Source organism: Lutra lutra, chromosome 17 (genome assembly GCF_902655055.1).
Source record: "Lutra lutra chromosome 17, mLutLut1.2, whole genome shotgun sequence".
In the NCBI taxonomy this organism is placed as follows: domain Eukaryota; kingdom Metazoa; phylum Chordata; class Mammalia; order Carnivora; family Mustelidae; genus Lutra; species Lutra lutra.
The window spans coordinates 37,572,144-37,583,946 of NC_062294.1; the positions used below are offsets into that span (position 1 = coordinate 37,572,144).

The 11,803-nt window shown below is 43.7% G+C and overlaps 1 protein-coding gene across 1 annotated transcript; it reads right to left on the minus strand.

Annotated features, from left to right (window-relative positions):
- Positions 1–23: 23 nt before the first annotated feature.
- Positions 24–6,104, minus strand: LOC125089498 (cytochrome b-c1 complex subunit Rieske, mitochondrial). Its single transcript, XM_047711723.1, has 2 exons — positions 5,839–6,104; positions 24–843 (listed from the first exon to the last, which is right to left on the minus strand). Exons 1-2 carry the CDS (start codon positions 6,050–6,052, stop codon positions 233–235), a joined length of 825 nt encoding a protein of 274 aa, XP_047567679.1. The 5' UTR covers positions 6,053–6,104; the 3' UTR covers positions 24–232.
- Between the last annotated feature and the right edge of the window lie 5,699 nt (positions 6,105–11,803).

Consider the following 11,803-nt stretch of genomic DNA (forward strand, 5'->3'; position numbering starts at 1 on the left):
AAAGAAACTGCACTTTTTAAGTCTTTGAGCTTAACAATGTTTAACAGTGGCTTTATTAGGTGAATGCTTAAAAGCATTCAACATTAAATTCAATTTACTTCACATTAATGTTTGCAAATACATTATTAGCAATTCTTAAATATTTCAAATCAACTTAAGTATACAAGGCTTGCTTATTTAAGTCTTCTTAGGTGACAAGACAGAAAGGAGGCTAGCACTTGAGTCCAGGTCTCTAACCAACAACCACCATGTCATCACCAGTGAACTCGTATGAGGGAACTTCAAGGTTGAGAGGTGCAGGCCCCTTCCTGATCCTGCCAGAAGCATCATAGTGTGACCCATGGCAAGGGCAGTAATAACCACCAAAATCTCCTGCATTTGCAATGGGTACACAACCAAGATGAGTGCAAACCCCTATCAAGATAACCCATTCAGGTTTCTTTACTCGATCTAAATCATGCTGTGGGTCCCTCAACTGGGACACTTCAACTGCAGCCTCCTGCTCAATTTCCTTCTTGGTTCTATGGCGCACAAACAGCGGTTTTCCTCTCCATTTGAAAGCCATGTTCTTGCCTTCCGGAATATCAGATAGCTTGATTTCAATCTTCGACATGGCCAACACATCAGCAGAAGCACTCATGCTGGAAACAAACTGCGAGACGACATTCTTGGCAGCATATGCGACACCTATACTAGTTGTTGCTGTTATCAAATAGGAGAAACCTTTTCTAGCCTCACTGCTCTCTTTTGAAGACTTTGTACCATCTAACACTTCAGCACGCCGATAGTCAGAGAAGTCAGGCACTCTGATGTCTGTGTGGGAATAACGAATGGAAGCAGGGGCTGCAAAATAAACAGAAAATTAAAAAAACACAATTAGATGAATACTGTGAAAGGGACATATATCAGGAAATAACCTTTGTGAATTCATAAGCAAAAATCAAGTTATAAAAATGTGAAATATGGCACTCACTGATCTCAGAAATTGTCAAGTTGGCAGTGCCAGCATATAAAATACTGAAAAAGAAATGAAGTCAATCACTATCTATCATACTGGTAAGAAATCACAAGATTATATGTGTAAACTGAGTTTCTCCTGATTGAACACTGCTGATTCAGAATTCTTAACAATTTAGTCCATCAAATCTAAAAAGTTAAATAGTACTGTAAACAGCAATATTTCAAACACCCTGAAAATTCAATCTTGTCAAAACATACAATTATGGTAACTACCTCTCACATTCTCTGGATTACAAGGGACCCTAAAACTCCTCAAGTCTGCCCAATAAGTTGATTTGGGATCATCTTATTAAACCAAATGTCTAACTTTACATTCCTATCTACTCTCTGAAAGGACTGCTAAAAATACATAAAATACTTATTACAAGATAATAAACAATCTGTGAACTGTCAGCATAACTTTAGTTGCAAAAAATTTAGAGGTTTCTATTTTATACTCTGGAGTACAAATTAGTATTACTATAACTTCAAGTAAAGCCACTAATAGACAGAAAAGAATAGCCTTATCAAAATATGCAACCATATGAGATCTCCAAAAGAACCAATTATTTCAATTCAGTACAGGATAAAAGAGCAAAATTTTCACATATCCCACTTTTCAGTCAAGGGCAATAAATTCTGTAAGAGTGAAGGCATTATCTTTCTCACTGCCGTGGGTTTCTCAACTGAAATGCTACCACTGCAGGCCGAAGGACAGATCTTTGTGTCAAATGAATGTTAAATAAACAAATAATTGCTATTTATGTAGTACTTTGGATATTAATATTTTGTTGTTTTAAAATTTTGTTTCTTTGAGTGAGCAAGAGAGAGAGCATGCACAAGCAGGTAGAGGGGAAGAGGGAGAAAGACTCCCCACTGAGTGGGGAGCCCAAGGGGAAGCTCCATACCAGGGTCCTGGGATCCTGACCTGAGCTGAAGGCAGATGCTTAACTGAATGAGCAACCCAGGCACCCCAGTTTTATTTGTTAAAAAAGTCCAAACAGATTATGTCCTTTTGTCCCATACCATTTTTAAATATCTGGTAAAAAAATGAACTTACTGGGATCACTTTTAAGTATGTTACAGGAAGCAAGTCTTTTTGCAAATTGTATATGCATTTAGGAAATTTGCCACAAGGTTTCCTTTATAGCAAAGGGACACTAAAAATTCCACACTTAGAAAATGTGTTGTTTCTAAGAAATATGTACCTTTTATTTTATTTTATTTTATTTATTTGACAGACAGATCACAAGTAGGCAGAGAGAGACAGGCAGAGAGAGAGAGGGAGAAGCAGGCTTCCTGCTGAGCAGAGAGCCTGATGCAGGACTTGACCCAGGACCCTGAGATCATGACCTGAGCCAAAGGCAGAGGCTTTAACCCACTGAGCCACCCAGGCGCCCCTTTCTTTTATTTTTTAAAGATTTTTATTTATTTATTAGAGAGAGAGAGAAGGAGAGATCACAAGTAGGCAGAGAGAGAGAGAGAGAGAGAGGGAAGCAGGCTCCCTGTTGAGCAGAGAGCCCGATATGGGGCTCGATCCCAGGACCCTGAGACTATAACCTGAGCCAAAGGCAGAGGCTTGACCCACTGAGCCACCCAGGAGCCCCTAAAAGAAATATGTACTTTTAAAGTGCATTTACGGGGCGCCTGGGTGGCTCAGTGGGTTAAGGCCTCTGCCTTCGGCTCGGGTCATGATCCCAGGGTCCTGGGATCGAGCCCCGCATAGGGCTCTCTGCTCAGCGGGGAGCCTGCTTCCTCCTCTCTCTCTCTGCCTGCCTCTCAGCCTACTTGTGATCTCTGTCAAATAAATAAATAAAATCTTTAAAAAAAAAAAATAAAAAAAATAATAAAATAAAGTGCATTTTCATATAAGTTGCAATTCTACTTGGGTTACTAGGCTGTCTCATCCTAATTATATTTCCTTGGTTCTCAAGGTCAGTAACAGTGGAAGCCCTAAGTACAATTCACTCTGGAACAAACAGGGTTTGGGGCACCGACCCCACATACAATCAAAAATATGTTGTCTTTTGACTTCCTCAAAACTTAACTACTAACTGTTGCCTGGAAGCTTAACCAGTCAATTAACACATATTTTGTATGTTACATATATTATATACTGCATTCTTATAATAAAGTAACCTAGGGAAAAGAAAGTGTTATTAAGAAAATCATAAAGTAACATTTGCAGTACTGTACCATATTTATATAAAAATAAATCCACATAGAAGTGGACTTGCACAGTTCAAACCCATGTTGTTCAAGGGCCAACTATATTCATAAACAATGGTAAAACCTATCAACATCACTCTACATACTTTCTGACAATTCCATTATTTTTTGGAGGGGACCAGGACATGGACAGTTGACTACCTGAGATTTACAACTACACAGCGTGACATTACATTATATACTTTACCTCTACCTAACACTAACCTATCAGTGTAGACTGGGGTCTGGGATCAAGTATGAATTATTCTCCTTTAATATCATCTGGGATTACAAAGGAAGTATGTGTATCATACTTAAAAGATGAAGGAACCAAAGTTCATACTTCTACATTAAAAACAGTATCTACAACCCCTGACCATGTAACAGCATGCAAGGAAATGTACAAGAGCATTAAACAGAATGGTCGTGACATTCTCTTCTGGAGATCTGATGATGGAAGAAATCCACTTGTCTACTCCCATTTTGTCTAGCAGGTTACATTTTATATTGTACTACACCACCATGAACACTTTGGGAAATTAAACTGCCATACTGCAAAAGTTACTCTATAAATAATTCCCATTAATTGCATTAGGTGTGACTTTAGCAGCAAAAATGCTAGCTAGATTTAGTCCTAAACTCGAGCAGTATCCGATACTTCTAGAAACAGAAAACTTAAGGGATTATAACAAAACAGGTTTCTGTTTTTGTCTTAAGGTGAACTGTGATGTGCCCTGGAAATCCTCCTCACTTTAAGGACCTTCTCCTGATCCAACCCTCCAACCCCACAACCTCAGTACTATCTAGACAGGAGATTTTTATGTGAACTGAAGCTATAAGCTGAATATATGATCACAGAAGAGGTTTCCCTTATGGTTCTGTATTATTTACCAGTTCTTGGAAAAGTCAGGTAAACCTCTAAGTTTTAGAAGAAACCATTTAGCCAGTAGACAAATTCCACAGATGCTTTCTGCCTTTGCTATTGAAGTTTTCCCCTCCCTTACTGTTTCTTACCTCCAGGTCCAAAGAATGGGCTTAGGATGGGCTAGTGTACTCTGTTCATGCCCTGAACAATGTCTCCAAAACCCACTGGTGCCCCTAACAAAAAAATTCACTTTTATTCATCCACAAACATTCTGCACTAACTGTATGCAAAATCTGAGGCTGTAGGAAATAGAAAAATTAAGATTTTTCACTATGCCCTCAAGCACAAGGTCAGAGGAGTCACCAGGAAACACAAGAGTGGGAAGTGTTACGTACCATAAAGCATAAAGGACGCAGCAAATAAAAGATTTTATTGACCTGACGCTGACCAGAGATTGACCTGGTAAGACTTGGAAAGGTGGAAAACCGAGTGGATTATTTTACCGTACACAGAATAGGGTGAATGGAGGAAAACTAAAGAGTGGGGGCACCTTAGTTTGTAGGGCAAGCTGTACTTGCCAAATCAACTGTCAGTGAGGCCAGGAAGGGAACTAACACAGGGAAGAAGGTCTGGTGAGGACGGTGATGAACTCAAAGAGCCCTTGCACCAACTAAGAGGGCAGCCAGTGCACAGCACACTAGACTTTTCCCACGGAGAACTAGAGTTCACTGTTGCCAGATTCCAACATGTTAAGACGCACAAGAACTCCTCCTTTTAAAACTATGAAGGTTGGCAGACTACAGACACGCTGGCCCACAGGTTGCCATTTCAGACTTTCCCATTCTGGAGCGTGAAAAAAGAAATGGAAGCCCAGGCACAAAAGGTAAGAGCAGGCTTCGGTGAGAGTTGATGGCTAACTCAAGTCTTCCAATCCACGTTCTATCACTTACACAAGGCGCATCCCTGCGCAAGTCACTCCACCTCCTGCAGTCTGTTTTCTCATCTGTAAAATGGAGTGTCATCAACCTCTGCCTGTTGCTTTTCTTGAGGATTCAACTGATTCCCGGGTGAAAACACGGCTAATACGCTACACCATTAATGACCTTAGGGCCTGTGTTACTGTCTTGTTGTTTCTGTTGGGAGGGGGGGGGGGTGTGGAAGAGAAGGGCACTAAGCGGATCAGGTGGTGGTGAGCGGGACAAGGTCCCAAATATTAACAGCAGTTCCTATTTTTTGAGTATGTATAAAGTGCCCCAAAATGTACTAATGCCTTTATGTCGAATTTCTCCATCTGAAGCTCACGACATTACCTACGAAACTGGTATAATCATTCACCCATTTCACTGGTAAGGCAACACGTTTAGAAATCTGCCCAAAGTAAAAGGACCTGTGAGCAACAAAGTCCGTCAGACTTTGCTGTGACAGACTTGGGAGTTCTTGAACTTATCCTATGAAGGACAAAATTGGCCCGTGGTTTACCCAGACTGGCGGCCAACGGAAACAATCCCGCAAAGGCACGCAATGCCAGGGCCGGAGGTCACCTGAAATCGCTCACCCAACTGCGTCCGCGCACAGGTGAGGGAAGAGGCCCGAGAGACGCAGACGCTGGCCCAAGGTCGACCCAGCCCGGCAACTTAATCCCCCAAGCAGGGCTCCGCTCCACTTTCCCGCCCTCCTCGGCTGTGCCCTGGGTTCAGGGCCAGAGGGTGCGAGAAAGGGGGGGGGGGTCCCCTCAGCCCCCGGTCGCTCCCCTCAGCCCGGCTCACCATTGAGGCCCACGGAGGCGACCAGAGGCCGGCTCGCGGCCTGGCCACTCAGAGACTCCCGGCACAAGAAGGGCCGCTTCACGTCCAGCACTGGAGGCTCTGGGGTGGCGGGCACCGAGGCCTGCACCAGGGGCCGCAGCGCGCCCGCCACCCCGCGGGACGTGGCCGATAGGACGGGCGCGAATGGGCCCGAACGGGCGGCCACCGACAACATGGCGACTACTTCTCAAACGCTCAGCGGGTCACAGGGACGACCTTCCGCCCGCAGCGCAGGCGCGAGGAGGCGCAGGAGGCGCGCGATCGGTGACGTCAGCGCGCCGGCCCAAGTGGTGCCAACCCGAGCCTGGAGCGGCCTAGCGTTGGAGGCAGAGCTACGAGCGTTCGCTGAGGGCGGGGCAAGAGGACAGGCGGGGAGGAGCCAGGCGGGGAGGAGCCAGGCGGGGAGGAGCCAGGCGGGGAGGAGCCAGGCGGGGAGGAGCCAGGCGGGGAGGAGCCAGGCGGGGAGGAGCCAGGCGGGGAGGAGCCAGGCGGGGAGGAGCCAGGCGGGGAGGAGCCAGGCGGGGAGGAGCCAGGCGGGGAGGAGCCAGGCGGGGAGGAGCCAGGCGGGGAGGAGCCAGGCCGGGAGGAGAGGGTGCCGCCTATCCCGTGTCCGCCCCGCGCGCGATTTGGTCAGTGGGCTGGGATCTACCCGGAGGAAAGTCGGCAAAGGAGTCACCCGGGAGTGGCCAGTGGATCGACTTTGCGTTCCTCAGGGTAAAAATTGTAGGAATCTAGGGATACAAATAAGTCATCATAGTAGTTTAAATAGGGATAATAATAATTCTTAATATATACACACATATGTATAAAGATAGGTGTTTAGGGCATACACATGTATGTTAGGTCAAACGTACTTATAAAACCTAGAACAGAGCTGAGCATATAGTGACTATTATGTATGTGCTATAATGTTTATTTTATTTTTTTTTAAGATTTTATTTTATTATTTGACAGAGATCACAAGTAGGCAGAGAGAGAGGAGGAAGCGGGCTCCCCGCCAAGCAGAGAGACGGACGCGGGGCTCCATCCCAGGACCCCGGGATCATGACCCTAGCCGAAGGCAGAGGCTTTAACCCACTGAGCCACCCAGGCACCTCTGTATTATTAGCGCTACCGAACTAAAAAAATTAAATAAATAATTTTTTAAAAAAGAGCCAGGGAGGGGCACCTGGGTGGCTTAGTGGGTTAAGCCTCTGCCTTTGGCTCAGGTCATGATCCCAGGGTCCTGGGATCGAGCCCCGCATCGGGCTCTCTGCTCGGCGGGGAGCCTGCTTCCCCCTCTCTGCCTGCCTCTCTGCCTACTTGTAATCCGTCAAATAAATAAAATCTAAAAAAAAAAAAAAAAGAGCCAGGGATTTAGGCGAAAAGCTTAATAATAATGACAATCGTAATGGCTTATATGTGTTAAGGATTTACAATGTATTAGCTTTTGTGCAAAATCTTCATTCTTTCATTTATAGTCAAGGTCCCTCTGAAATAACAGCTATTTTACTGATGAGGAAGCCGATGTTTAGAGGATTTTATGTCCAGTACAAGATAGTCAGCCAGTAGTCTGTCTTCTGAGTCGGTGCTCTTAACCACCCCCCGTTTTACCTATTTATTTGACAAATAAGAGTTCACAGGTAGGCAGAGAGGCAGGCAGAGGGGGAGGGAGAATGCCGGCTCCCTGCTGAGCAGAGAAGTGGGGCTCCATCCCAGGACTCTGAGATCATGTCCTGAGTGGAAGGCTGAGGCTTAACCCACTGAGTCAACCAGGCATCCCCTCAAATCACTTTCTATCACATGGTAAGAAAGTTATTTCTTCTTACTTCTCTTTCAATCCTTCTGATTTTACACCAATGAGAAAGTCGTAATTTGGTGCTAATATATTGTTAATTCCTCTTTAACATTTGCCAGCCTCCTGTTTAAGAGAATAGGTCTTTTGTGTGTGTGGGGGGGGGATTGTGGGTTCTTTTTTTTTTTTTTTTAAAGATTTTATTTATTTGAGAGAGAGAGAGTGAGAGAGTGAGCCTGAGAGGGAGGAGGGTCAGAGAAAGAAGCAGACTCCCTGCTAACCAGGGAGCCCAATGAGGGACTCAATCCTGGGACCCCAGGATCATGACCTGAGCTGAAATCAGTCGCTCAACCAACTGAGCCACCCAGGCACCCAAGAAAATGGGTTTTGACTTCAAAGCCCTTGAGCAGTTGAATCAGCAGGTAGAGGGTTTAATTAATAATATTGTTTCTTTTCATAGTATTTATTTTGTCTCGATACTGATTTTCCAATGACTATAGTGAAATAAAGTTTGTTTTACATTTTTCTAGGTCAAAGTGAGTTAATTTAAATATTAAGTTAATGAGGTTCTCTTGTGTGTGTGTGTGTGTGTGTGTGTGTGTGTGTGTGATCTGGGACCTTGGCAATTTCCTGAGCCCTCTATGCTTTAGTTTCCTCACCTGTAAAAGGGGGTTGCTAATGATGTCAGCTGGAAGGAACGAATGTACTGATATATGTAATGTATCTACAAGGGACACCACATGCTAAGCACCAGGTTTGTTGGTATTTTTATCTGACAAAGCACCATCATCTGAGAAGCCTTCAATTCCTGCTGCCACATTTATGTTTATCTAGGTCCACGGCAGACTGACCACTTCCTCCTGGATCCTTCTCAGGGTCTAAGTTTTGGCCATCCTTATTGCCCCAGGGACTCTGTTGTACTCTCAACACTGGAACTGTCCTCCTCAGGGGCTGCCCCCTCACTTGGCTACTCACAGGTCTGGTTGTGGGCTCACCCCAGCAACAACCCTAATGGTAAGAGTGGATACTTTCACAGCAGCTACCACATACTGTGCACAATTTGAGTGCTTTACATAGAATAACATACTTAATATCACAACAGTCCTTTGAGGTGGGTAAGGGAAAATGAGAATGGAAAGAAGGAAGGAAGGAAGGAAAGAAGGAAGGAAGGAAGGGGTCTTCACAAGGTCCTCACAATCTCCCTTGGGGTAAGCAGAATAGAACTTGCTTGCTTAGAGTGTCCAGACTTGTGTTTAGTTCCAGTTCCGCCACTCACAAGCTATAATCATAAAATGAGTTATATATAACCACTGCATATGCCTCAGTTTTTCTTCCATAGAATCAAGATAATAATAGTATTTATTGCCAAAGGGTTACAGGATCAATTGGACTAATAAAGAGCAAGGAATCATGACTCCTTTGCCAAATATTAGTTGACTATATATGTGAAGGTTTATTTCTGGGCTCTCAATTGTGTTTCAATCTTCTTAAATTTGCTAAGACTTGTTTTATGACTTTTCATATGATCTAAGCTGGAGGATGGTCCATATGCAAGATGCAAGCATTGTTTCTCTTAAGGTGTACCATAGTCCTATGGCTTTCTTCTTTCCTTTATTCTTTTAAATTTTTCTCCTCTGGTTAGAGAATCTAAATTCTGTCTTCTAGATCACTGATTTCTTTTTCTGCTTGGTCAAGTCTGCTGTTCAAACTTTCTATTCAGTTGTTCAGTTCAGTCATTTTGTTCTTCAGTTCCAAAATTTCTGTTTGGTTCTTTTTCATGTTTTCTATCTCTTTGTTTTTCTCGTTTTGTTCTTGTATTGTTTTCTTATATAATTAACCTATTCATCTGTATTCTCTTGTAGCTCTCTGGGCATCTATGGAATAATTATTTTGATTTACGTGTTGCACAATTCCTGGATCTCCATGTCCTTGGGGCCAGTTCCTGAAAGTTGACTATATTCCTTTGGTGGAGTTGTATCCCTGATTCTTGGTTGTCCATGTTGCCTTGCATCAGCGTCTGCTCTTGAAGAAGCAGTCACCTCTTCGAGACATTGTGGACTGACTTCAGGACAGGAAGACTTTTATCTGTAGGTGGGGCACATGTTGTGACCCTGGGTCTAGTGATGCAGATCACCAAGTTTGGAGGCATGTGGGGACACTGAGTTTGGGTGGGGGTTGCATGTTGTCTCTTTGGCTCAGGGACCCAAAAGCATCAACAACTTTGTGATCCTTCTGCAAGGGCTGCTGGGATCCTTATTAGTACCTCCAAGTTCAGCGGCCAGGCACTATGGCAGGCACTGGTGATGCCAGAGTCAGTGGTTTTCTCTGCTCTTCCTTTCCTGGTGTGGAGATCTCTTCCTAGCTGGGACATTTTCTCTTGGCACTGAGCAATGCTTGGGGGATGGGTTGACTTAAGTAAAATGAAGCTTGCTTTCTTCTCTTCTTGTGCAGTTCTTCTCAGGTTTTTTGTTCACTATGTTGCTAAAGTTTCTTAAGTGGACCCCAGAGCTCTTACAAAGCTGTATTTGTTTGAGATCACTAATTGTTGACCTTGTGGGGAAGATAGAGGCTGAAGTTTCCTGTGTTGCCATTTTGATGATATCACTTCCTCAGAGACAAGACATAAATAAGTAACAGAGACCATTTGTTCTGGGTTCAGAGTTGCAGCAGGGAAGAGGGTAATCTGTGGCTGAATGTCTATCCTCTCATGGGAGATGGAGGCTGGAATCTAGGAGTGCAGGCCCATTGGAAGCTAGACCTATATAGATCATTCTGTTTTCTACTTGCTAGTTTTTTGTTTTGTTTTGTTTTGTTTTTAATGAAACAGGCCATTAGCTTTCATGCTTCAGCTTCTCTTTCCTTGAATGCTACATCTTGATGGGCTGTCGAGGCAAATAACCTGGTTTTTGTATACCAGCTTTGCCCCTTACAGCTGTGACTTTAGGCAATGGTGAGCTTCAGATTCCTCATCTGAAAAATGGGGATAAAAATGAAATTGCTGTGAGACTAAAAGAAATAATGAAGTACTTAGTCTTTGGTACACAACAAGAGCCTAATATTTCAATCAGAGGGTGAGGGATAAATGCAGGTGTGTGTGTGGGGTGGGGGCCAGGCGGTGGAGATAGCCATGGACCTGGGAATGTGAATATTTGGTAAGCTTGTCAGTTCTCTCTGAAGAGCAAAGTATATGAAAGAACAAGGATGGAGGAGGCATGAAACAAAGACTTACTTTTAGCAAATGAATGGCTGGTTCAAATCAGAGGTCAGAGGCCATAGATGGGAGATCAACACTCTCTTCTCCCACTCAGTGCTGCCCAAAGACCTCGTGATATAACAGAACCAATGTGAGACCCCTCCTTGTGGAGTTAGAAACTGCCAGGTGGAGTTGTCACAAAAAGAAAACTTTTATTTGCAGCAAATAAGGAGATCATAGGGAATGGCTTCCAAAGCTGTGACTCCTGAAGAGAGGGTGGATAGGTTCCTTTTGTCTAGGGTTAGGATGAATATTTAGATAGGAAAGTCTTGTTATCCTGTGTAGAGGGGAACGGACATAAGGTCACACTTGCACCTAAAGGGAATGTGTCTATGCATATGTGGTATGTACTGTAAATGAGGCTGAGGCTCCTCTTTGGGCAGAAATGAGGTAAAGGTAGTTATAGGTCATTCTGGGGGTCACTCCATGGTTCCTCTGCACAGGCAGGTTTAGCTCAAAGGGTCTGGGTGATCTGGGCCTGAGGGAGGTCTTGTCAGGGCAGTGGACTTCATCTGGGAATGGGGAGGGGGTTGGTTTGGGTTTCATTGGCCTGAGTCATGGAAAGCCAGAAAGAAACTTCAGGGAAATTGTAAGAAAAGGTTAGTAAGTACAAGCAGGTAAGCTGTATAGTCCAGAGCTTGGTCTAGCTGGTGACAGTATGGCATACTCAGTAATTTAAACTTCAAATATAATTTTAATAATTTTTATTAAATAATATTTAATAAATATTAAATATAATATAATATTTAATAATTTAAATAATGAGGTAAAATAGCATTTACAAATTCTGAGTATTCCAGAATATACACTGTAATAGACCGAATAATGCCCTCCCTGAAGATGTGCCTGTCCAAATCCCTAGGACCTGAGAATATGTCATCTTCTGTGGCAAAAGGACT